This window comes from Acomys minous (genome assembly GCF_964271855.1).
Source record: "Acomys minous genome assembly, chromosome: 19".
Classification (NCBI taxonomy): Eukaryota; Metazoa; Chordata; class Mammalia; order Rodentia; family Muridae; genus Acomys; species Acomys minous.
The window spans coordinates 42,480,690-42,508,480 of record NC_140499.1 but is presented as its reverse complement, the minus strand read 5'-3'; the positions used below and the strand labels follow the sequence as shown (position 1 = coordinate 42,508,480).

Here is a 27,791-nt window from a genome sequence, read left to right as displayed (position 1 = left end):
TAGAGGAATCTGGATTTGTAGTCCTGGTTCATGGCCATTCAAATTGGCTCCAGAATAAATTTTCTCATTCCTTTTGAGGTAAGTTTGTGGTTTTGCATTAACAAAGAAAATCTAAACTGAACAATTTGACACATGAAGCCTAATTACCTCTTTTCACTTTATTTCCAACAAGCACTTTAAGGCTGGGCCAGTGTTGACTATTAATCAAGGAAACAATTTGCTTATTAATAGGAATGGAGGGCAATGGTTTTATTTTTAAAGCACACTTGTTTCAATTACTTTCATTGATTTGAGCTGGTATTTAATGCATATAAAACCTAGGCTTTTATGAAAGATTTTACATTCACACATGGTTTAGACTACAAAAAATAAGTGACTGTTAAAGGAGAATGAGGAACAGTTTGCATCAAGTTCAAAGGTTAATGATAAAAGAAGATATACCTATGGGAAAAATTATCAAGACATGTCTCCTGGGCTGGGCGTGGTGGCGCACGCCTTTAATCCCAGCACTCAGGATGCAGAGGCAGGCGGATCGCTGTGAGTTCGAGGCCAGCCTGGTCTACAAAAGTGAGTCCAGGACAGCTAGAATACATAGAGAAACGCTGTCTCGAAAAACCAAAAAAAAAAAAAAAAAAAAAAAAAAGACATGTCTCCTATTTGAAAATTAACAGAATTTGGTGCTTGACATTCCTCATAGTTTTATTTTTTTAAGGGTCTATGCAAGATCCCCGGAAAACTTACACATTGGGTGACATGTACTGTGTGACGGTCTCTAAATCACATATAACTATATATATATTTCCTACAGAATCACTGCTGCTAAGAGTCATAAACTTTTAAATTTTATTTAATTTCAGTAGAAGACAAATTGCAAGGGGGAAAGTGTCTATATATTCTGTAACTGCTATAATTTAAAGGAGTTATACTATAAGGCACAGCTAACTAAGGTGTTTCGAATTTGAATATGATTGAACGTTATCTGTGTAGTGATTTAGGCAAAAGGAGATTAAGCTGACTATTGAGATTTTTGCTCTACCAAGTCAAATTATATGAAAGCACTGTTTAAAACCAAGGCTTTTACTGGGAAAGTGCTTGCCTTGCGAGCACAAAGACCCGAGGTTCACATGTAAAAAACGTGAGTGTAGCAGTGTACGCTTACACTCCAGGTTCGGGGAACTGGAGAAGCGTAAGTTCTCAGGGCTGGCTGAGCAGATGACTTAAGTTTGATGGGTGAGCACTAGGCCAGCGAGAGGACTGGCCACTGAGGAACACCACCCGAGATTGTCCTATGGCCTCTGCATCCATGTGCACACGAACCCACACACAAATGTGTACTGGCACATGTATGCACACGCGCGCGCACACACACACACACACAATGAAGTAAAAATATGTATTTGCAATATAAAAACTTTAGACTGTTACGTTATTGGTGTACTAAACCATGCATAAGAGGACCATTTTAACTAATAATGCTCAATTAATTTTAGTTATTAAATGAACACACTTTTAATGGCCAATTAAGGACACTAAGATCAGTAAAATTAACAAGCAAATATTATAGTCAGCTAGTAAAGTATGAGCATAGGTTTTTACTCCTTAGAAAATACCGAGGCTTATAGAATGCTGAGTTGGTTTTTTTTTTTTTAATCATTTTTTCCTTGATAGAAATTATGGAAGAACTAAGATCTCTATATTGTTATAAACTTCATCCCTAACTTTTATAAAGCCAGCTTAGTGCTTTAAGTCCAGCGTAAAAAGGCTAACTGAACATTTAATTGGTATCACTAAAAGAGGGGCAACGGAATTATTAACACCTTGCTCAGAGATACACATCTAATGAATGTTGAGAAAACCAATTATTTCAGTTTTCAGATCAGAAAATGTACTTAAAAAAAATATACAGGGAGTCTCTCATTAGGCTCTGACAAATTTTAAAGAGAAAGTATATATGTTATGATAAATTATATGAATGAGATATGGAATAAACCCTATGCTCTATGCAGAAATTATGACAAAATTCACATACTTAAGCAATTTAAAATATTTTCATTATTGGGACTCTAGGTGAAAGAGGTAAGGAAGAATGAGGAAATAGTAGTTATCCAGAGGTTCCTAGAAACCTACAAGAAGACCATTAAGGCTGGCAGATCTGGACCCAGGAAGTCAGCTCAAACTACTGTACCAACCGAGGACAATGCATGCAGTAAACCTAGAACCCCTATCCAGATCTGGCCAATGGACAGCACGTTCTCCACAACTGTGTAGAGAGCAGGGACTGACTCAGGCAAGAACTGTGGTGGCCCCTATTTGACCACTTCGTGTTGGTGGGGAGACCTGGTGACACTCAGAGGAAGGGACCTGGTAGGCTGTGATCTTATAGTGGGAGAGGAAGTCCACTTCTGTCACAGGCCTAGGGGAGGAGAAGAGGATGAAAGAAGGAGGGAGGGGAGAACGGGAAGATACAAGTGAGGGGATAACAACTGAGATGTAATCTGAATAAATTATTTATATAAAAATTTAAAAATTTTTGTGAATATTTCTTGAAAATAAACTGATTATTCTTGTCCTTTTTCAAGGTACTATTTCTTAGAAGATACTAATAGTGTATGTGTATGTGTGTACATATGTATATATACTTTATTTTTGAGATATGGTCTCTCATAGCCTAGTACCTTAAAACTAACAGCCGTTCTTCTGCCTCACCAATAGTTTTATTATTTTCAGGGTTGACGCTAGCTAATTATACAGCACATTATAAAATTTGAGAAAAACTACACTTTGATTCACAGCACTCTACTGTGGTGATAGTAGACACGATAGATTTTATTTTAATGTTACTTTTGTGTACTGAACTCAGTGACAGAAGTAGTTCAAAACCATAACCATCATGGTAAATACACAAGGACTTATACATTTACAATATATATGTAACATCTATTATTAAAATATATGTGATATTTTACCCAGTTTTATTTTATATAATAGTGAATATCAAAATAACTGAGAAACCAAAATCAGCATTTGAGTTTTAAATTTGGTAGAGCTTTATGTAGAATGTTTACCAATTTAATGACATTGTTGAACATCAAAATTTTATTCCTAAAGTATGAACAATGTAAAGCTAAAACTTACAAGAACATTGAGATTCAGAAAGGACGTTCCAAAGTATAGTGTTGACTTAACAACAAGAGATTGGTCTTTTGTGTATTACCTAGCACCATGACTTTCTTTGTTAAAACAACCAATTAAACAAATGAAATGCATGGCTATTTATTTTTTGGTGATTTTCACAGGTGATCCTTTGACGTTGAGTTTGTCCACAAAAATGTTCGATTTTCTTCCACTCTCAATGGCTGAATTTCGATGACTTTTCTCTCTAAGAAATATACATATGGCTATTAATACCATTTAAAAATACTTAATGGGTTATAAGTCACTGCAAGTAAGCTAAAAGCCACTGTAGTTTAGAGTTTCATTTTTAGAATTCTTCAATAACTCTAGACTATTTTATTAATACAAAAGGAGTGGGCTGGAGAGATGGCTCAGAGGTTAAGAGCACTGTCTGCTCTTCTAGAGGTCCTGAGTTCAATTCCCAGAAAGCACATGGTGGCTCATAACCATCTATTATGAGATCCGGTGCCGCCTTCTGGTGTGCAGACACACATGCAGGCAGAATAATGTATACATAATAAATAAATAAATTTTAAAAAGAAACAAAAGTAGGAGCTAGCTGGGTTTGGTGGTGTACACCTGTGATCCTAGCAGCCAGGAGGCAGAGGCTGGTGGATTGCTGTGAGTTCAAGGCCAGCCTGGTCTAACAGTGAGTCCAGGACAGCCAAGGCTATACACAAGAAAACCCTGTCTCAAAAACAAAAACAACAAAAAGAAAAACAAAACAACTAACAAACAAACTCAGAAGGCAGAAGCAGGCGGATTGCTGTGAGTTCAAGGCCAGCTTGGTCTACAAAGTGAGTCCAGGACTGCCAAGGCTACACTAAGAAACCCTGTCTTGAAAAACCAAACCAAACCAAAACGAAAACCCAAAAGCCACTCCCTACCGAAAAAGAAAGTAGAGCTACTTCCACCTAAGATATACTGAGTCACTTGTACCTTAAATGGTGTTAAGGAAAAGAGAGAGAGAAAGAGAGAGAGAGAGAGAGAGAGAGAGAGAGAGAGAGAGAGAGAGAGAGAACCACTAGTGATCTTTGCACTTAATTCAGCTCCTGAGTTGTGCCACCCAAGTGTCAAAGGGATACAACAGTCACACATATCTACTAGTTACCATGTTGGCTGGCACAGCTTACCATGTGGGAGTTCACTTCTGAACACTCTACTGGACAGAACTACTAAGAGAAAAAGCAGCTGCTGGGGCCATAGATTATAGAGCATCTGAAACACGCTTTACAGAACATGCCCTCTCTAATTGGGACCCAGATTTTGTGTTTAAATTTATCAGTGTCAGACTACAATGGTTAACCATAAGTTTTCAAGGTGAGACAAATATTACCAAAAAGAAAGAGGCAAATTTTTAAGCCATTTACAGAAAACGTTCAGGCTCTCAATTCCTAACAAGTATTTCAAAGAAACTACAGCAGCATGCAGACTCCTGCGCTAAGCTTCTGATTTATGTGAGGCTCATTTGTCCAGCGCTGGTTCTGCAAAGCCATCTCCAATCCTGCACTTTTTTAGAGCCTAGAATGGATTTCTATTTCAAGACTTGTTCTGTTTCAAGAACCTTAAAGTTTCTCTCAAGAACTTGGATTAACTTCAGGATAAAAGCGCTCTAAATTTTAATATGTGGTTTCAACAAAAATATTTTCAGTTATTCCAAAAGCAATTTCAAAGAAAATTAAAGTTTTTGCAAAATTAATCCAGGATACCTACTGCATGTGAAATACCACATTACATTAAAGATTTATACAATACTATTATATATTATAAAAGTATTTAAAGTGTATTTATAACTAAATGCTAAAATTTGACTTGGTAAGGAAGCTAAATACAAAATCTTTCCCTTTTTACTGTCTATATAAATATCTCAAACTTGTGTGGAATGGATGACTTTGAACATCCACATTAGGAACTGTTTTACAATATACATTAGAGTATATAAATTTTTCTTAGGATTTTTGCCATCTACTTTTTCCTGATAATTAAGTACAGTGCTAAAATATATTTGTTGGTTTTCAAAAACAAGTTTCGATTTGTATAGCTTACTTAGATTCAATATAAAGCTGTTACCTTTTCATAACCTGAATATTCTTAAGACCTTGATAAGAGGTAAGTTACACAGCTCTTTTTGTTGTTGTTGTTGTTGTTGTTATGTGTATGAGAGTGAATGTACACGTATGTGTGGTAGGTTCATGTTCATGTGTGCGCATGTTTATATAGGTCATACAAATTTTGGCTATCACTGTTTAGGCTTTGACTCACAAGGTAAGTTAGGCTGGTTGTCCAGTGAGACTCAGGGGTCTGTCTGTTCTTCCCCAGTACTGGGATCACCGCGGCATGCTGCTTTGTCAGGCTCCCTTTGCTTTTTAACATAGGTTTTGAGGATTAAACATATTACATGGGAAAAGCTTGAATGAGCCAGCTCTACAACCCAAGACTCATAACTTTTAAATCTTCTTCAGCAGTACTGCTTTTAGAATAATGTTTACCTCTTTTTGAGTTCCCGTGATACTGGAGTCTCTTGCCCCACACTTCGCAGTTTAGTGTTTTCTAGATTGCATGGCCGTCCAGTAGGCTTGAACTTCAAAACTTCATTTTGCCACTCATCATCAAAAGCATGAGCATCGCCTGTGGTAGATGAAGGGAGCTGTCAGCGCTGCCTTGGGTCATCACACACGGCACACAGCCTAACCTTACAAGGGGCAGGACGCTTCCACAATCTTTCCCTTCTTACTTCTCTCCTATTCACTACCTGGCTATTGATGTGGGTTTTCACTCACCTTCTTGATTATCCTATTATTCTACGTGAACTGGAGGCTTCACGTATAGTTACTTATGAGATTTCCTTTCGTGTCACCTGACAGTGACCATGATGCTCTCCATGTTCTTGGACACGCCTTCAGCAGCTTACGTTTTTAGTCAGCTTTTCATGTTCCTAGGGACTTAAGTTTGTTGTCAACTAACACTATCAGTTTATAAAATCATAAAATAGATAAACTAATAAGACGCTTTTTAGATTGCCTTTATAAAAATATTTCAAACTTAATTACAAAATAATCAGTATACATACATACATATATATATATATATATATTTTTTAAATTAAATGTATATGTGAGGGTACGATCATCCAAGTGCTGGTGTCCTTGGAGGCCAGAGGCATCTCTCTGGAGCTGGGGCTGCAGGTACATGTGAGCCACCTGACGATGCATCCCACACAGGCTGGCCCTGGAACCCTGACTAGGGCCTCGGAGGGAATGAAAAAGGTAAAACAGACACACGTGACAGAAAGAGCTGGGGTCAGGCGGGGTGTAAGCACTCTGTGGGAGTAGCAACAGCAATCACCACACACCGGCACAGTAGGAAGGGTTGGCTAGTCTCCACAGGAGGTCTCTGCAGACAAGGAGTCTAAATCTGTAAACCACCCAGGAGGAAGCTGAAGCTGCTAGCTTTTGTACACACTGATCAACCCTCCATGAATATCCACACTTGGGCTAGAGAAAGAAGGCTTTGCCAACTCCCAGGCTGAGCCAGATGGGGAATGCCTTTGCCAATTTCTCATGGGACTGAGGTCTTGCTTCTTGTCACAGCTGCGCCCACATCAATGATACACACTCATGTGCAACCCCACTCACTTAGGGCTTCCTCTGCTCCCTGCATCCGGAGAGCGGGAGCTGAACTAGGGTCCTCTGTAGGAGCAGTGTGTGCTCTTAATGACTAACCCATCTCTCCAGGCAACACAGTATATCTTTTAAACAGATCACAGTGATTATAATTAAAGAAAGCTCAAGTTATTTGGCTTTCCTCTTATTGCTTAAGAATACTTTAAAACCTTTTTATCGTTATTTCTTTTTATGTGCACTTGGTCACGTGTTTGGCAGGTGCACTTTGCAGCCAGGGAGGTTAGAGAACTGCGGAGAGTAGGCTTTCTCCGTCTACATGTAGGATACCTGGGGGCTAAACTTTATATTGTTAGGTTTAGTAATAAGTGCATTGATCCCCTGAGCCACCTAACCATCCCATAAGAGTAATTTTATCTAATTCAAATAATTTCTCTTTCTGAAATGATACATTAATTTAAGCTCTTTACTATGATAAAATAATTTATCCAAAGTATTTCCTGAAAATATAACATATAGTAACATTTTAATATAATTTAATCCTATTATGACAAAAGCTTGATTCTTGAATATTTATTTAGCCAAATTGAATGCTTTGTCAATTGATAATGTAGCAATTTTAATATAATTTAAAATAAAAGGGTTAGGCACTAGAAGGGCTTAAATGCATTACATAAGTATCAAATATAGGATACCAATATTTACAATTAAACTTTTATATAACCACTTAGAATACTTTTGGAAATAATAGGCTTTTACAGTTATAATGGTGGATATATCGAACGCAGTATGAACAAAACAGCAAAATAAGTAAATTCAAAAAACAATATACATGCATAAAACTATTAAAAAGAAGTTCATCAAAACTTGAGTGGTATTTTGGGATTGAAGTTATGATTGATCTTTTGTTTCTTTATTTTTACTTATTTATTTTTTTAATATATATGAATGCTTTATCTGCGTGTACACCTGCAGGCCAGAAGAGGGCATCAGATCCCAGTATAGTGGTTGTGAGCCACCAATGTGGTTGCTGGGAATTGAACTCAGGACCTCTGCTCTTAACTGTTGAGTCATCTCTCCAGCCCCCTTTTGTTCCTTTAAACTTTTCAAGTATGCTTCTTGACAATCAGAAAAAACTAAAAACTCATTTTGTCTATTGATAATATTAATTAAAAAACACCTCAAAATCTTTCATTTTATCACTTTATAAAAAAATGAATGGTACCTCACATTAACAAACATTATTGTAAAACGTATCTGTTGGATGATAGAACCACAATTGTGTTACTTTGGCAGTCATTTCCTTTCTGAGCTATTTTAATAAAAATAAAAATGCATCAAGTTCCAGAAATGCAGCTGTTTCAGCTTGGGAAATAATGTTTTTGTATGTGATAACTTACTTTCATTCATATTGATGAACTCTTGATTGACCTCTTCATCTCCTGTCTTGTTGTTCTTTGACTTTTTAATGACATGAGCTCGGTCATGGATATGATGACCAACAGCCATTTTTTCTAGTCCACTGTCAGAATCTCTCATTGCTCTTCTGGTTTCTTTTATCTTTAAAAACAACAGTAAAATGTTCTTTAGCTAACATCTAACTATATCGGGTTGGTTGGTTTGCTGAAGTCAGGCTGTAGCTTTGCTGCTCTGACGTCCATTATTTTGTAGTAATAATAAATACAACAGGTAACCACACTCAGCTCTATCAACTAAGTGTGCTAATAAAATCTCTAATACTTCTTCAAGTGTTTACAATGTAATCTTTTCCAAGTTGTAATAAAACATTAAAACATGTTATATAAAACTTAGTTATATAAAATAGTCATATAAATAAGAAGTTATATAAAACCTTCAACACTGTCTTTGACAATGTAATAAAATCTATAAGTGTAACTACTTACTGATTATATTGATGGGCTTGTGACTCCTACGTACCATCTCCATGGAAGCATCACTAGAATGTTTATGCTAGCCAAAGATTATAATATGATTTTCCATGTGACATCTGTAATTATACTTACTTTAAGACTTAACTATGTTCAACAAGTTAAAACAAAATGTTTGTTAAACAATGCAAACATATCACTAATGGGTATGTTCATGCATCAGAACTGAAAACAAATTACATTCATTTTGTTAATCTAAAATTTTATTGACATACAAGGCATGGAGAAATGGGAATTTTCCTATCACAGTTTGTAGAAGCCAAGAATTTTCTTCAGTATGGGTTAGTACCTTACTGATTTTAAGGTTGAGAGGTATGCATACATAAAATCCAGAAATACTATAATGACTTTTATGTAGGAAATTATTGATAAAATTTTGTGTTATTCTGGGTATAATTAAAAAGAAAAGAAATAAAAATCTGGGTGTGGTGGTGCACTTGGGAGGCAGAGGCTGGGGAGCTCTATGAGTTCAAGGCTAGCCTAGTCTGCAAAGTGAGTTCCATGCTCAAAAAATAAAAGGAATTATCTAAAAAGAAATAGATTTAACTAATCTCTGAGGCAGTAATATGGGTTTTTGCTTTTTCTTTTTTTGGTTTTACAAGACAGGGTTTTCCTGTGTAGCCCTGGCTGTCCAGAACTCGCTTTGTAGACCATGCTGGCCTCATACTCATGAATATCTGCCTGCCTCTGCCTCCCGAGTGCTGGGATTACAGGAGTGTGCCTCTATGCCCAGAGGAATATGAGTGTTTTATACATCCCTTCTGTATGTACACTTTAAATATTTTATTAGTTTAACAACTAATTTCATACATAAAGTATAAGAAGACATTTATTTCATGAAACAAAGGCTTCTTTAGTATCTATTTTATCAACGTATAAGCGTACAATGATCAGTAGGTAATTAAGTGAAGGAGGTCACCTGCATGGGTGGTGAACAGAAATTCCACCAACTAACTGCAGTTGGACTTGATGAGACCTCATCGCCTTGCTTTCCTCCCGTCCCTGCCACTGTTAGACAATATACTTTTACTATAACTTAATAAAGCAGTAAGAATTTTAAAAATACTCAGTGCCAGGCATGGTAGTTCATATCAGCGATTCCAGACTTAGGAGACTGAGGCAGGGCCAGGGCAGGGTGAAGCTTGTTGGAGCGATATAGTAAGACTTCGTCTAAAAACATCAGTAATAAAAACTTACTCCTCCTGGGGCCCTTCGGGTTTGACTTGAGGCCTGGAAAACCTTTGCTGGCTCATCTCCTACTTTGGAATAGGTCATAACAGAGGAAGAACAAAATGAATGACCACTTGGATCCATTGAAAGATGACCCTAGAGACAAAGAAAATTGAAAATTAAGATTCTAGTTAAATATGAAGGATGAATGCTGAGAAGCAACAATATTAGCTATCTAGTTGATCCAAATGGAACCTGGTGAAGAAGAGATAAACCTGTTTTTTTTTAGGATCCCAAGTGTGGGATCGGAACAGTCTCGTGAGAGAACAGGTGAGATTAATTCACTAGAAGAGCAACCACCTCATGCAGGAGCTTAATTGTTGCCAGCTGAAAAGATCCTGTGAACAGACTCTGCGAATTAGGCATTAACAGACACTTTTGTACTTTCTTTGGGTACCAGATTGCTACCTCCCCAAAACCATTGCTAATGCCCTAGATGGTTGCATGCTTACATGATCGATCTATAGAGTTCAAACTGGATAGTGGAATGACAGGCATAGGTCACATTCGGATCAAAACAGGTTATTTGATTTTACATTACTATTACAAACAGAGCAATAGGTGTAGTAGTGTTTGTTTAAAATATTTAGTGTAGGGATCTAATCTAACATCCTGACTATTTTTGTTTTCAGAGAATGTTTAATATAAACGCTTAGTTGCTAACATGCATGCATCTTGGGAAGTAAATTGGCAATAATAAAATAAGCAAATTAGTAGAAAATGTTCATTTATAATAAAGACTCAGAAGAATATTTTGAGATTGGACTTTTTTAATTGTGTAAGTCAACTAATGTGACTTTTCAGACTTGTAGGTTATAAAATAAGTGAGATATAATTATAAGTTTTTTATTGAATAAGACAGAAAATATCAGCAAGCTGATATAATATCCTGATATAGTATAATCATTTAAATGTTTGTTTCAAGTATAAATTATGTAAGTATTATATATATGTATTAATCATGTAAAATATATATGGTTAAAGATGTTTGAAGGTCAATACAATATAGGATATCAATAACAAAATAATGTTTTCAGCAGTTTATTTTTAGTACTTACAAAGTTTCTTTGTAACTCCTGCATACTATTTCTCATATTTAACATCATCTGATCCATTGTCTGGAAAGGGTTGACATCTGTATGCTACAGGATATTAGGAGGTATATCGTTAATACCAGAAAAGCAAATAAATATTCCCAAAACAGTTGAAAAAAACCTCCCAATTTACTGTGAGGTAATCATGCAGTAATCAACTAGGCAAAAATAATTTAATGAGTATCCTATAAGAGTCATTTGTTAAAGAAAAGGAAGCATATGCAAACTCTCAAACGGCCAACATAAAATAGGAAATTATAGCACTGCATATATACGCATATATATATACACAAATTATACACCAATGTATATATAGTATACACACACACAGACACGTTTGGGTATATGTACATATCATCTTTCAGATTTTTAAGCCAGGGTTGTTCTTTTCTCCTCCATGATCATCTCATCTTCTTGTTACTAGTCCTTACAGTTCACAGTCGCTCTGGGCAGACGGCACATACTGCTCTAGTAGGACCCGAGTTAGCTTCCAGCAGGCAAGCAGCTTGCTAGTGCCTGTGTAACCTCCAGCTCTCACGAATCTGATGCTCACTCTGCCTTTGTGTGTACAACACTCCCCCCCCACACACATAAACACATGCTTTTTAATAAGTCACCTGACTGATCTTCACCATCACACTCTAAAGTGCTGGGTTGTGGGCTTGTGTGCTGTGTGCTCATAAGTTTATTACTGTCTTTATAACATGCTGCTTTGTTTCTGCCACTAGTCCTTCAGAGAGGACAAACATTACAGCTGAAACTTCAGAGACACTGATAACTCAAATTCAGTGTAAAAGAACAAAAAGGAGCTTTTCGTGATAATATAAATTCAGACATTCTAAATGGACTGTGTCTAACCCTTAGACTACCCTTCAGAGTTAGGAATTAGCAAGGCAGACAGAGGCAGGGGGTTGACAAGGTCTGCCACGGAACAACCATGCTGGTGTAAGAGCAAGAAAAGCCAACGTGTCCTTAGTAACAAAATCGGAGAGAAAGCAGCTGATCTGAGTTTTCCAAATGTGCTTTGTCACCTGGTGGAGAGCCGTGGGTACAGGAAGTCCAGCTTCCAAACACAATTATCAAGTCTCTTTCAAAATTAAGTGAATGTTCTAACTCTTTTTCCATTTATAGAGATTAATTTTATCCATGTGATTGCTTTACTGTACCCATCTTGATAGAAATGATATTTTTAAAAAGATATTTGTGCCTCTCTTTGGCCTTCAGACTACTGAAATAATCCTCAATAAACTGGATTTTCCTTAGGAATTTCATGGTGGGAAAACGAAAAGGCTAAAGCCTGGTGTGGCCAGTGAAAAACTGTGTGTCTCCCAGGAAGAGATGTCACAGGACTGACAGTGTCAGATTACTTTGCAGGAGACTGGAGTGGAAGCAGTGATGGGACGACACATTTACTAGGACTTCCCTCTAGTTACATCACAATCCCAGGAAAGGACCATGAAGATGGACCTGGGGAGGTCTCTCTCTGGACCTCTTAGCTCTTGATGTGGCAGCATCAGATACATCTCTTCTTCAGCTTTTCACTATTACTCATCTGTCTAATGGCTTACTGATGGTCAGTGGGTGAGCCTGGCTGGTTACTGCTGTCAGGCCCAGGCTCTGACCCCTAACAACTATGGTAATTACTTTAGAAAGCCCATGTCTAAGCACTTGAATAAACTTAATACATGTAACGGAGGTTTCCGGTACAAAGCTTAAAAGCCATTATGGCAGTTAGTGAGATGCATGCAAACTCACTCTGAGTTAATGAAAGTATCTGTTAAAAAATACAGCTAAAATAATTGGTCTCATGACACGAACCATTCCACCAAACCTTCCAAAAGGTGCAAGAGAAAAACTTGTTGCCTAAAAAAAAAAATAACAATAATTTTTGTTTGCATTTATTGTATAGGCACAGCTAACACATAAGAATGCACGGAGTGACCATGGAGGTGAGAAGCACCGTCACTACAGAACTGCCTAATAACAAAGAACCCGGTGTGCACTTTTGAAATTACCTGCCTATTACTCGTTGTAGAACCTGCCTGACTAGAAAGCAAAGAAGCCATAGTGCTACTGAAAATACGACTATTTTAAGTAAGGCAACTGAAAGAGAGTCTTTGCTATAGACTAAGGCAGACATTTCAAAACTAATTAAGACAAAGTATAACAACAAGAATTAGGCATTTTCTGTTGCCACTCCATTTTTTCAAAGATCCACTACTTCTGCCATTACCAATTAAAACAAAAAAATTTAAGCTCGCTATTATCATTACCAAACAAGTGGATGTCCTAGGTAAAAATGTGTGCTTCCTAAGGATCAGTTCAGAGAATATATGTTTTAGAAAGGGTAATAGAAGTTTTTAAAAAACATGTATTTTAATGTATACACACATGTCTATGATAGGCAAAACAAATTAAACATAATAGATGAAACACCATAACAAAAGCAACTTGGGGAGCAAATGGTGTATTTGGCTTAAGCTTCTAAATCATTGTTCATCATCAAAGGAAGTCAGGACAAGGTATCAAACAGGGCAGGAGCCCGGGGGCAGGAGCTGGTGCAGAGGCCGTGGAGGGGTGCTGCTGACTGGCTTGCTCCTCATGGCTTGCTCACATCATAGGACTACTAGCCAAGGGATGGCACCACCTACCATGGGCTGGGCTCGCTCTCATCAATCATTAAGAAAATGCCTAACAGCCAGATTTTATGGAGGCATTTTCCCAATCGAGGTTCCCTCCCTTCAGATAACTCTAGCCGGTGTTAAGATGGCATAAAACTACCCAGCACAGATGGGATCTGTGGTGGCTGACGATGGACGTAGGTAGCTAGAGACAAAAGAACTACTATTTCCTGTGCCCACCTCAAGTGATGGGACTACCAGTTTGTACCACCAGGTCCAAATAAATTATCTAGCTCTAAATAATAATTCTTGCAAAATAAGCAATTAAGTTAAAAAATGTCTCCATAAAGAACACACAGTAGGGGTGCAGTGTAATTGGTAGGGTGTGTACCTACCATACACAAGGCTCTGAGTTTGAGTTTGATTCCTACCATTACTCAGTGTGGCAAATTTCTCAACGCCCTACACTGGAGAGGTGGAAGCAGGAGGATCAGTGAAAATGTTAGCACAAACACAAGAAAATGGCATTGTTGATACACTTGTGAGCCTCTGTTTTCCAACATAATATGGGATGACAATTGCACAGGAAATAGCCAAGTAAAGAAAAAATGTATTATGGTGTTGATATGAAATTTAGATTTATGTCAATTTGTCTAAAAATATCAGTTTATTTACATAGTTTATTGCTAAATAAAACCTTATTAAAATATTGTTATAAGATTTTATATGAAATTTTATTACAGATTCAAATAGACTTAAACAAAATTACCTTTTCTTTTTTATTTTTTGTTTTGTTTTTGAGACAGGGTTTCTCTGTGTAATAGCTCTGGCTATCCTGGACTCACTTTGTAGACCAGGCTGCCCTTGAACTCACAGAGATCCACCTGCCTCTGCCTCTTAGAGTGCTGGGATTACAGACATGTGCCACTGTGCCTGGCAAAATTACTATTTTAAAAATGCCTGCTGTTTTATTGGTTCTGCCATTTTTAAACCTAGCAGTAGCAACATTTTCCATTTGCTGTAATATATTTTTAATTTGGGCCCCAAGTTCATATGTAGGTAAAAGAGACTATTTTAAAAAGTGAGATTGGTGTGAGGTTTTGCTGTATGTTTTGTTTTAATTATTTTAAAATATCTTTATTTTATGTATATGTGTTTTTGACTGTACCATGTGAGTTGTGTCCCCAGAGCCCAAAGATGTTTGAATTCCCTGGAACTGGAATGTAGGCAGCTGTGAGCCACGATGTCCAGCACCAGGAAATACAGCCCACTCCCCTGGAAGAGCAGCAAGTGCTCTTAACCTCTGGGCCATCTATTTCTCTAGCTCCTCAATTTATTACATTGCATAAATCCTTTAAATTTAGACACAAACATGCCAAAAACCATAACATACTATAGGGAAAAGGAAAACCACATCTCAGTGTACATTTTAAAGGCACAAAATGAATTTATGTTAAAAGAATGTTTCTTTGATAATTTGCTGTTACAAGATAAAATGTTTTCATTTTAAAAATGACTGCTGTCCTTCATGTGCCCTAAAAGAACTGTCAGTTGCCCAAACACTCTCAGAAGTTGAGAAGTATGTATGCATTTTTGTTAGCTTTTTAAGTTAGAGATACACTGTTGTAAGGAGGAATGTCTACTACTCTTTGATTTACATGTGAGGGCTATAAATACTATCAAAATGTATTACTATATAAAAAGCTGTAAGACTTATGTTCATGGTTTTATAAACAGGTTTTTAAAATATGATACAGTAAAATTGCCACACACTTTAGTAGATGCATGAGCACTATGGTTTCTGGGAAGATGCTTAGAGATGATCAGTTAAGGAGGAAAAGGCAATGGACTGCATGTGGACAGTTAGTGTAAAGGAGCTAAGCATACTAAGTCTACCAAATGTCCATCATCGGATACACTAAAGCAGCTACTAATAGTGTGGGACAATTATTTCTTTCATGAAAATGTTTACTATTATAATTGTGTAAGGTTACAATATAATATTTTAATGTATAAAATATAACATGATTAAAATGAGATAATTATTTTACCCTTTTGATTCATTCCCTTAGTTAATTTGAAGTGGCCACCTTGTTTTACAATAAACATCAAAATTTCTCCTATTTATATGGAACCTTATACCTTAATTAAAAACTCTTCATGCTGCCTCTAGAAATCATTAGTATAATCTTTAATGAGTTTAGGTTCATTACATTTCAGATATAAATAAAATAATGTGGAATTCGTCCTTCAAAGGCCCAGCTTATTTTATCACGATGTCCTCTAGATTCATCTATATTTTTACAAATAAGATTGCTCTTCTTCTAAAGGATAAATAATATAACAGTATGTATATACCAAATTTACTTTATCCATGAACTTGCTTTCTCATCTTGGAAATCATGAATGATAACACTATAGTGACTGTGAGAATGATTTATCAGTGACCTATATCCCCAGCTCCCATTTTTAATTTTCCAAGGAAGCATCATACCATTTTAATAATGGCTTAACTAATATACACGGCCACTAGCAAAGCATTTCTATTCATCCTTTCCAATACTCACTGAATCTTTCACATTTTTGATAAAAACCAAAACCAAGAAAACCTCTTAAGTAGATATGAGGAGATGTTTTAACCTGCATTTTTGTACCGATCAGTGATTAGCAGTTTTCATGCACCTATCGGCCATTTGACTGTTCTGTTAGAAATGTCTGTTCAGCTTCTCTGTCTGGTTTTAGAAGGGTTATCTGCCTTTCTCTCATTTATCTACTTGAGCTCCTTATATTCTGAGATGGATTAACTACATGGTTGCCAGTGTTTTCTTCTATCATACAGACTGTCTCTACTTTGTTGTTTCCTTCACCACACAGACATTTTAATTTGATGCCATCCCATTTGCCTAAATCTGTTTTTGTTGAGCGCATTTCAAGTGTTCACCATGTGAGGACAGAGCCACAAAGTAAGGACCAAAACACAAACCCTCACTCACCAGAGAAGCCAAAAACATGCCCCCTTCCCCAGAATTACCAACCCACAGAATGAAGAAATAAACAAATGTCTAAAATCTAAAAGCTATTCATCCAGCCTAAAATATTTTGTTATAGCAGCCCAACTAAACGTGAAAACAAGGGACCAATGATTTTAGATTTTCATTTAAATGTTGGTCTTGGACTTTCCTTTTATTCAGAATTATCTTCCTGTTTGAATTTCTTATTTAAACATGACTTTTATGCAGTCAAATTTCTTCTATGTGTTTTCCTTACTTATAGCTATTTGTATAAACATCTTCAATACATTTGTTTCCAGCAGAATTATAAGCAGTTCTATTTATATGCTTACAAGTAAAGTAATAAGATTGCCTTTTCTTGCTTAGCTATGAGTAGCTCATTTATGCATGTAAACCCCAAGAGACACATGCTTGCTATAGTTTCAGAAGACACAAAGATATTTTAATATTCAAGTGATTTTCAATATTCATAATTAATATGCTTTTTTACTGTCAAATTTTCCTGGTATTAATTTTTAACTTTTAAGAAAATGGATTAAACTATGTATATGTTATATGTATGTACATAACTTAAGTGTGATTGCTGTTATTTGAAATGGCACATGCAAGTTTATTTACCAGATTTTATGGTGATTCAAATTATTTTGCTTTCTTTAAGCTTGTTGCACAGAAAATATGAAAATGTTTTTCTAGCATAGTCTAGAATTCTGTGAATTGATCATATATTTGCAGAATTCTAAATATCTATATTTCAATTGCAAAGATCCAAAATTCCTATGGACTTATTACTCTGTAATTGCCATTCCTGAGGCTGAAAAATAAAAAAGGTGAAACCCAAAATGGATAACACACATATGTAAAATTTCATTTTCTTTTATTGAATTGAGTACGTTTGTAGCCTCCCAGTTTAGCTCTCAGATGATCCTGATGAGAACATGCACTTATACAAGTCTTCTGAAAGAAAGAAGCTTAAGGGTTCAGTAAAGATAAAACACCATGCTAGATTTTGTGACTATTTACACTTTTGAAGTATGTGGTGCCAGGAGTACTTGTTGGTTTTAATTTAACACATGAGAGAAGTTATCAGGGAAGAAACATACAAAAGAATATGACTTATAATTGTATAACCATATGATCCTAAGAGTTTTAAGAGCACAGTGTTAATTCTGTACCATTACCAATTCACTGATCCAGGTTTTGCAACATGCCTAACATCTATAATGTTTTTGCCACGTTCTTACACAGCTTTCTTGCTACTTGTCTTTAACTTACAGCTAAGGAATCTTCACCATCATCTTGCTCTCTGTGTTTATGGGTTCTTCCTCTACCATCAGGGATACTGAGCAAGCTTCTTCCAAAAGGTTCAGAGAAACCGCTCATCATGTTGCGCATACTTTCTCGGTGTGCAAGAAAAGAATCACTGTTTAAAATATAGAATAACGGAAAATAAATGTTATAGTTTAGGAAAAACTGGCATATAAACTCTACAAAGAAACTTGGGAGCTAATATATTGTTAAAACAAACTATTGCAATTTAGAAAAATTATTTAATAAAAAACTTGTATTTATAAATACAATTATAAATATAAAATACAATTATAAATATAAAAACTTACCTTATTTGCTATCCACTATATTTATTATACTACTAAAATATACTTTTATTTCATGTATAAAAATGGTAAATCAAGCCGGGCAGTGGTGGCGCACGCCTTTAATCCCAGCACTCGGGAGGCAGAGACAGGTGGATCGCTGTGAGCTCGAGGCCAGCCTGGTCTACAAAGTGAGTCCAGGATGGCCAAGGCTACACAGAGAAACCCTGTCTCGAAAAACCAAAAAAAAAAAAAAAAAAAAATGGTAAATCAAATTATCATAACATAAGTAGTAAAGATGAGGAAAACTGTTGGGTGTGGTGGCGCATGACTTTAATCCCAGCACTTGGGAGGCAGAGGCAGGTGGGTCACTATGAGTTCGAGCCCAGCCTGGTCTACAAAGCAAGTCCAGGACAGCCAAGGCTACACAGAGAAACCCTGTCTTGAAAAACAAACAAACAAATAATCAATCAAAAAAGTTGAGGAAAACTGAAACCAAAACCAAAACCAAAACCAAAACCAAAACCAAAACCAAAACCAAAACCAAAACCAAACAAACAGGTAAGACCACTTTGGGACATCTACAACATAATGAAATTGAATGTGCATGAATCAACTTATTTCAAAGTATTTTATTTTTTGAGATAATTGTGAATGATTATTTTCCTGGTTTTTTTCTGCATATTTGTGACTATATATGAAAACCACTGATTTTTGTATATTAGTTTGGTTTCCAAATTGCTTAAAGTGTTTACTAGATCTAAGAGTTTTCTGGTAGTCTTTTGTGGTCTCTCTTATGTAAAGGATCATATGAACTTCAAGTAAGGCTACTTTGATTTCCTTTCCTATTTGTATCCTTCTATAGGCTTTGTCATATTTAATACTTGAAGGACTGTACTGAGTACGGGTAGAACAAGGGCATAGCTTTGTTTCACTCTTGTTCTTAGTGGAAATGCTTTGAGTTTTTCTCTGAAGTTGTCTAACAGGTTTGCCATATGTAGCCTTTGTTATGCTGATACATGTTTCTTCCATTCCTGGCCTCTTTAGGGCTTTCACTGTATCTACTGAGATGGTCATGTGACTTTTTCCCTCCAGTCCATTTATATACTTATTAGTCTGCATGGTCTAATCTACCTTCGTATTTTAGGAATGAAGCCAACTTGATTATGATGAATGATTTTTGTTAAGTGTTTGAATTCAGTTTGCAAATATTTTAGTGGTTCATCATAGAGATTGACCTATCACTTTCAGTATTGTTTCCTCTATTTTGTTTTGGTATCAGAGTAATCCTAGTTTTGTAAAAAGAGCTTGACAGTATTTCCTCTGTTTCTATACTCTGGAGTGGTCTGAGCAGTACTGGGTTACTTTCTATTTATAGGTCCAGTAGATTTCAGTATTGAACTCACCTGGGCTTGCACTGCTTTTAGGTTGAAGATTGGTTTTTTTTAAATTACTGCTTCAATCTCAGTTCTTGTTATTGATCTGTTTAAATCATTTACCTCATCTTGGTTTAACTTTAGTTGGTCATATGCATCCAGAAATTAATTCATTTTATGTGATTTTTAAATTTAGTTCAAATAATATTTGAGGTGCAGCCTAACAATCTCTGGAATTTCATTTCTATCTGTTGTAATGTCTCTCTTTTCACCACTAATTTCATTACTTTGTGTCTTTTACTTCCTTTGGTTATTTTGGTTCAGGGTTTGTTGATCTTTATCTTTTTAATCAATTGAAAAAAATACATAGTTTCTTTCATTTATTGTATTTTTCCACTTTTATTTTACTAATTTCTGCAATGTTATTTCTTTCTAGCCACTAAGTTTGGGTTTAGATTGTGTTTGTTTTTCCAAGGCCCTATAGTGTATCATTAAGCTATTTGAGGTCTATTTAACGTAGGCACCTGTCACTATAAACTTCCTTCTTATAGGTGCTTTCTTTGCACCTGATAGGTACTGGTGTGTCGTTTTCATATTCTCTTGGTTCCCTTCTTGGTTTCTTCAGCGTTCCAGCCATCGTTCAACAGTCTGCTGATCAATCTCCATGAGTCTGTACTCGTACTATGGTTTCTCTTTCTGTTGGGTTCTATTTTTAATTCCATTGTGGCCTAGAGATAAAACAATTGTTTCAATGTCCTGTGTTTGCTAGGACTTGATTCATGTCCTATTATAATCTATTTTAGAGAAGGTTCCATGGTTTGCTGAGAAACATATGTTCTGAAGATCTCAGGGTCAGAGTCTCAGTCGTTGATAGGAAAGAGCGTTTTTTGGAGGCAACAGATAGAAAAAAGATCTGTCTTTTAATTAAGGTATTAAGACCTTACTGAAAGGCATGCATTTGCTAGTTTTCTCAGGCTTGGTATTTTCTTGTTCCTGATTTGCCTAACTATTGCTTCAGCACAGCTCTCCTTTCCTACAGAGTTGTGGCTGTTTATCTTTCTCTTCAGAGCTGGCTTAGTGATCACCATGTCCTTGTATTAGTTTGTATTGGGGGAAGCTTTTCTTTCTCTTTCCTTTATGGCAGTGTTGCTGGCTATTGTTACCCAGACTGACAATCTTTTAGAGTTTGAAATAGATCATTCCAAGTTTGCCTGGTTCCTAAGAGTTTCTCTTGAGAAATCTGCTTTTCTTCTGATAAGCCAACTTTATATGTGACTCATGTTTCTCTCTTATAACTTTAGGTGTACCTTCTTTGTTTTCCATATTTAATTTTTAACTACTTCGTGTGAGAAGGGTTTTGTTTTTTGTTTGTTTTTTCTAGTCTTATTGGGTTAAAAAACCTAACTACCTCCTGTTCCTGGACAAACATTTCTTTCTCTAGATTTGGGGAATTTTCCTTTATGATTTTTCTATAGCCTGGCCTGTGAAGTGAGTCCAGGACTGCCAGGGCTCTGCTACATAGAGAAACCCTATCTTGAAAACAAAAACAAACAAACAACCCCCCCAAAGGTTTTTATACCTTTAACATGAAACTCTTCTATATCCATGATTCATAGATATGGCCTTTTCACTGTGTCCTCTAGGTCTTATATTCTTATATATTCTGTTTGTATTTTCTTATTAATTTTCCTTTGTTCTAATTCATCCACCTTGCCTTAAAGCCCTAATCTCGTCTCCCCTTGACCAATTATATTGGTGAGGCTTTTCACTGAGGTTTGTATTTGATTCAATGAATATTTCAGTTCCAGCATTTCAAATTGATCTTCTCAATTTCTCTTTACTGAATTATTCTTCATATCTCATATTAACCTCATTTCATCCAGTTGTTTGTATTCTTTTGGGAATTTATTCATCAAAGTGGAATAGAAGGGGAAAAAGGAAGAGAGAACGGAGAGAAGAAAAATAGGCACGAGAAAAGAGAGACTGTGAATAGTTACACGTGCACTGGGCATTAAGTAGAGTAGGACTAGAAGTGGCCTGGAGAGGCTGGGACGGGGTCCTCTGCATAGGGTTTCTTGCCTGCTTGCAGTTTCCAGCCTTACTTAAGCATTCTGTCCTGGGCTCCCAGATGCAAGGCACATTCCTGAGGAATACCACTGGCACTCCCCTTCAATGCGAGGAGACAGTGTCGCTGACTGAGCCAATCCTTCTAGGATACACTCTGGATTCTCTCTTGTTCTGCTCTGTTAAGTTTCCTATTATATTTAACTACTAAAACTAGATTTTCTTCAATAACCCAATACTCATAGTTGTATTTAACTTCTCATGGTTTGTTTCCCAAATGAGTATAGCAAAGCATGTCTGCATGTTTTCCATCATCCTCTTCTCCCTCAAAAACATTCTAAAAAGCACAATTGCTTCACATGTGATTGCTTTAGGATTAACAAATGCTTAACTGGATTTGTGTCTAGAGTACATGCAGGTGTCTTTGTTTTCTTTGAATTCAGCTTTGTTGGGATATAATTTATACTGAGTAACTGTACGGTTTTGAGTTTTCAAAAACGCACAGTTACATCATCCCCAAAGTTCTGTTATAAGCCTTTGCAGGTAATCATCTCCCCCCAAATCAACTTACCATTAGTATACTTTGTGTTAGGTTTTCATCATCACGATGAAATCAGTTAGAGGACTCATTTTACTCAGAATTTCAGAGTGGTAGAATAGGCAAAATGCAGAGAAGCTGCTCATGATAAAGTGTTTAGGAAGCAAGCAAGGAAAACATGCACTCCGTAAGCTCTTCTCCTCTCTGTCCTTCTCTCTCCTCTCCTCCTCCTCTTCTTCTCCCCTCCCTCCCTCCCTCCCTCCCTCCCTCCCTCCCTCTCTCCTCTAGCCCCCTCCAGCCTGTTGGGACAGTGCCACCCGCATTCACAGTGGATCTTTCACCTCAACTAATCCTCTCCTCATGGGCAGCCAAAGGTGTGCTTTACTAATCTAGGCACCTCTCAAGTCAAACTGACAATCGAGATTAAATATCACAGATGTTATCAATATAGTTTTGCCTTTTTCAGAACCTCATTTTATGAAATGATAGTGTGCCATCTTTTACATCTTGTTTCTTTGACTTAGAATGTTTTTGAAATTTATCTCTGCTGGTCTAATCACCACATGTTAACTAAATTTAGCATACATATGTGATTACACCATAATATAATCACAAACCTATTTCTAGGTTTTTGTCTTTATGAATAAGGCTGCTGTGGGTATCCAGGTGCTAGGCTTTGAACATAAAAAGTTTCATTTCTTTTGAGTAACTATAAGTACAGCTGATGGGTTGTATAGTGAGAGCATGTTACCTTTATAAATGCTGTGTACCAGGCACTTTTAGCACTGTATTTCTGCTGGAACTTGGTAGTTAGTTTTTTCAATTTGAATTATTTGAACAGTAATATCATCATTGTGATTTTATTTTCTATTTGTCATTTATATAAGTAACCAAATGAGTGCACAAATATATCCTTTCACATGTTAAAATGTTTGTCTTTGTTGTTGATTCTTAGGAGTTATATAAACAACCCTTTTCATTTTAAAACATCAACTACACAGCTTTGTTATTTCCAAGTTGAGGTCTATTTTTATCTTTGTTCTGAGATAGGGTCTCATGCACCTGAGCATGGCCTTGAAATCACTAGATAGCCGAGAATGGCCTGAACTTCTGATCTCTCTACCTCTATATCCAGACTGTGAGGATTATAGACAGCTGTCACTGTGCGGTGCTGGGGATCAAATCCAGGGCTTCGTGCAAGTACGCTACCAACTATGCTACACCCCCAGTCCAGGGCTCAGCTTTCACCACTGATTATTACCTTGTACGTTATAGTCTATTTATAACAATTTCTTGTCTTTTCTTTCATCTCTATTTAAAACTTAATTATGTTAGAGATATAAATTTGACGATAATGTATATTAAGAAATTCACTTGTCTAAATATGTGTGGTAGACAATTACTCGATTGGTATTCAGTGGTGCCAAATACCTGGTTTAGTGCTATCAGGTAACCTCTTCTTCCCTTGAACATAATAAGCTGGACATCTGGACCTGTTTTTTAAATGGTTGTAATGGAATAACAGGATTTCATATCCAAAATTACATATTTCAAAGACCAATCTTTGTGTTAGGCGCTCTGTAATGCACATGGCTGGGAAGGCTTGGGGAGAAGTCTATATGAGGGAACTTAGAAGCACATTTTCTAAAGCAGCCATGTGAATGAATTTGAAAACAGATGCTCATTTAGACAATACCTCAGGTTCAATAAACTTGACTGTAGCCTCCTGTGGTTTGAGTCAGAACTACTCAACTAAGTTTCTTGATCAACAGAAGATATGAAATAATATTTTAAGATTCCATAAGCTACTGCAGCAATGATAACATATATACATTACAAGAATATGATCTTATACTAGTGGGCAGCTGGGCAGGCACAAGAAGCCCATGGAACTCCTGACCAGTAGAATAACATAGTCATAGGTTCTGGGAATTAGGTTATGATTATGTTTACAGGAACAGGTATTCTGCCTACAATAGACATGCTCCTAAAATAACATTATTTAAAGTAATTAAAAAAAAATCAATTTCCGCCAAGTCTGCATAAAATGTCCCAGAAGATTGAAGTGCTGTAAACCTGGATTGTGATTAAACTGCTACTGGTGTATGCTGAATGAAATATCTGTAAATGATTAAGTGAATTCTTTATTAAAGAATATAAGCCTGAATTAGAACAAAAAAACTACAATGGTCCCAAAGCATCAATCTCGGCAATATCAGCATTATCTCTGCTGAGGCTGAACTGTAACTATTATTTCTTGTTATAATTCAAAAGGAGACTTTTCTCTTTCTGTCTCTCTTCTCTTTTCCTCTCCCTCTCCTTCTATCCATAGGGTCCCACTATCTAATCCTGGCTGGTCTGGAGCTCCGTAGGCCTCTACCTCTAGAGTAACTTGATGAAGCGCATTCACTACCACGCTTGATTCTCTGTCTTTATGCAATTTTAATGACTGTTCTGTTACCTCTATTCTGCTACTAAGCCTACTCAGTCAATATTTTTCTTTCAAATATAATTTTCAGTTGTAGAATATCTATTTAATATAATAAATACATGTATTTATATACATTATAGATAGATATGTTACATATAAACTTTCACTTCCTTTGTTGAGATATTATATTTTCCTTCATTATAATCATATTTTCCTCACATATGGGGCAAAATTAAAACTGCTTTAAATATTTTGGCCATTTTTTCTATTTATATTTAATGACATTTAAGTGATATTTGATAAATGATAAATGGTATTCAATTTATACTTTAATGATAAAGTTTATCTGAGTAACTTCAGGATAAGTCTTTTGTATAGACTTATCCGACATAGTCCTATTTTTCTGTTAACTAACTTTGAACTCGATGCAATAGAATGTAGCTATTATGTTGTAAAGGTTCTGAATTTTGTTATATTCTTCAGGAATGGTGAATCTTCCCTAAGCAGGTAATTAATGTGGTTGCCTTAAAGTTCAAATTGTGTGTCCTAAATGGGAGATTAAATCTTCCTTGATTCTTGTATCCCCTTCAGTAAGCTGCTGAGCCTGATTTATGCACAAGTGATTAATCCTAATACAGATCTGTATAGAACGTATCCACAGAAAAGCTGTCCAGCTCTCCCTGTAAGAATGCTGTACACTCCTACCCTCAACCCTCCTATTTTTCAGCGACTGTAGTAGTACTGAGCTCTGTCCTTGGTTCTTAGGCCAGAAAGACTTTTGAGTCTTCTAGCAGCTTTGGCTGCTTTGCATAGAGCATATGGAGCTTGATCCCAGGAAGAATTTTCTTTTCCTTATCTACTAGGTCCTCTTCAGAATATATATATGTGCTTTGGACCATTTCCCAAAACCTTCTCCAGAAAGCTGTTTTGTATTCATCTTATACTTCAGTGCTATCTGTAAGATCCATGGGTCTAGTTAATTTTGGCACATGATATTTTTATTTATTTGTAAGGCTTTTACTTTAATAAGGTTTATTTTAAAAAGAAAAATAAGAATGAAGAGTAATATTTTAAGTAGGTAATTCCAACAACAATGGCATTTATTTAATGAAAACAGTAATTACTATGAGCAATTATGAAATACTACTCATAAACTTCTTATAAATCAAAGGCTACTACTTCACTGGTATACAATGGTTACTGAATATTTTCTAAGTTAAAGTAACCACTAGAGAAACCAATTATTAGGTACAAAATTAGCATTGGGTACAACAGTGAGCATGATCAGTGTGTTCTACTTCCCTTTTACATTCCTAAGGTTAGTAGATGGCCTAGAAAGTTTGTCACCTTAATGAGTTCTTTAATTTATATTAAATAATGAATGTTCATTTTGTTAGGATGGAGTAAGAGGTGAGGACCAAAGGACAGATTACTTGAAATATAAGTTCATTCTTTTCCTTCTTTTTCTCCAGATGTGTTTACTCTGTATAATGGTTATAAAATAAATTATATGCATGCATCAGTATTATGGTTACTATTACTTTGCCTTATAGTTTTGATGATGATTGCTTGGATCTGAAGAAAGCTAGATAAGTGTTGAGGAGTGTGACTGATGGTCCTTTCCGTGCACAGCATGGAGGAAGAGTGCTGTTTGATGTGTATGCCTGTTTGATCTGTTACTATTTTTGACCTGAAATCTTGGGTTCCCTGCCTTTGCTCAGAGGGTCATCCAACAGTTGAAATTACACTCCTGCTAGCCAATTTTTTTCTAAGATACTAATTACATATCAAACTACACATTTAATTAAGGCATTACTAATTTCGTTAAAACTAGGCACATAATAAGCTCAAATACCCACAGAAAACTAGATAATAGTGAAACCTGTTTCCAGTGCCTTCTTCCCAAGGCCTCATTTATTTCTCTCGGAACCATTCACCATTCCGAGTCACCTGAAGTGTTCAGCACACACCATTTCTTTGTCTCTGCCCCAGTTTTGTGTTGATAAAATGAGACGTCCCTTCCCAAACAAGACCAGTACTGTTAATGAAGCAGGCAGAGAAAACAAACCATGTCGCATGGCAACGTCCAACTGCATGGGAGCAGCCAGCATAACTTTTCCCCTCAGTGCTGTCCAGGTGACAGCCTTCACTATGTGAAAACTTGTTTTAAACAGTCTCGCACACATCTTTTATTCCAGCAATGAAGAGGAGGAGGTGGCAGAGGCAGGGAGACTTCAGTGAGTTCAAGGTCAGCCCGGTCTACAGGCCAGTAGACCAGGCCAGAAAGGTCTACATAGTGAGACCTATCTCAAGCAAAACAAAATAAGGAATAAAAGAACAAACAAACAAACAAACAAACAAACAAAAAACCCTGCCTGTTTCTCAAGTCAGGGAACTGTCACCCTGTAAAACACTCCCCGCCCCTACCTGAAGCTAAGTAACTAATTCTCACCAGAAGTTCCACCAAGATGGCAGTTACGGTCACTACCTAAACCCTGCACAGGAGGGCTTCAGGTTCGAGGCCACCGGCGCACTAAGTCATCTCAAATCGGCAAGCCTGTGTGTGTCCTTAGCTAGTTCAGGATCCTGGTCGTCACCTTCCACCAGCAAACTGCTCACATAACGCCCCTAAACCCTCCTCACAGCCCCCAATCCTGCTCAGCTCACTCCTCCCGTGTCCTCCATTTCTCCTTGCTGTATACCCTCAACCCCTCTCCTCAAACCCCGTATCTTGATCTCTTCACCTAGTGACCCCCCCCAAATCCCTTCAACTTACAGCTCCTTCTCCTCATCCTCACCCCCCAGAGTCACTTCTCCGCGCCTCCCGCCGGGCGTGCCGCCCTCCCCCCCCCCCCAACCTGCAGGACCCAGTCCCCTCGCCTTTCCTGGCGAGAGCGGCGGGGACACTCACGCGAAGAAGGGATCGTCCTCAAAGCTGCTGTTCAGCATGCGGAACATCGTGGCTCTGCGGTGGGCGGCCGACAAGGGTGGAAAAGGACGCAGCTCACCCCGCCGCCACCGGCTCGTTCCCCGCTCGCTTCGCGCGTCTGCCGGCGGCCAAAGCCGCGCCCGCGACTAAGGCGGGGCCTGA

At 36.9% G+C, this 27,791-nt stretch overlaps 1 protein-coding gene across 3 annotated transcripts; it reads right to left on the bottom strand.

Annotated features, from left to right (window-relative positions):
• Positions 1-2,797: 2,797 nt before the first annotated feature.
• Positions 2,798-27,791, bottom strand: MLF1 (myeloid leukemia factor 1). Of its 3 annotated transcripts, XM_084768534.1 has the most exons (8): positions 27,612-27,791; positions 17,972-18,119; positions 12,886-12,930; positions 11,032-11,115; positions 9,941-10,069; positions 8,195-8,354; positions 5,664-5,802; positions 2,798-3,379 (listed from the first exon to the last, which is right to left on the bottom strand). In XM_084768534.1, the coding sequence occupies exons 1-8, from the start codon at positions 27,656-27,658 to the stop codon at positions 3,274-3,276; spliced, it is 858 nt and encodes a 285-aa protein (XP_084624660.1). In that variant the 5' UTR covers positions 27,659-27,791; the 3' UTR covers positions 2,798-3,273. The 3 variants fall into 3 exon arrangements, with proteins under 3 accessions (XP_084624660.1, XP_084624661.1, XP_084624662.1); XM_084768535.1 differs by lacking the exon at positions 12,886-12,930 and having other exon boundaries at positions 27,612-27,788; XM_084768536.1 differs by lacking the exons at positions 11,032-11,115; positions 12,886-12,930 and having other exon boundaries at positions 27,612-27,790.

Coding starts and splice junctions, on each gene's coding strand:
- MLF1 (XM_084768534.1), bottom strand. CDS start 27,658: ATGTTCCGCATGCTGAACAGCAGCTTTGAGGACGATCCCTTCTTCGC. Junction 18,120..27,611: donor GAGGACGATCCCTTCTTCGC/GTGAGTGTCCCC, acceptor TATTTTAAACAG/TGATTCTTTTCTTGCACACC. Junction 3,380..5,663: donor TCACGGGAACTCAAAAAGAG/GTAAACATTATT, acceptor TATATTTCTTAG/AGAGAAAAGTCATCGAAATT.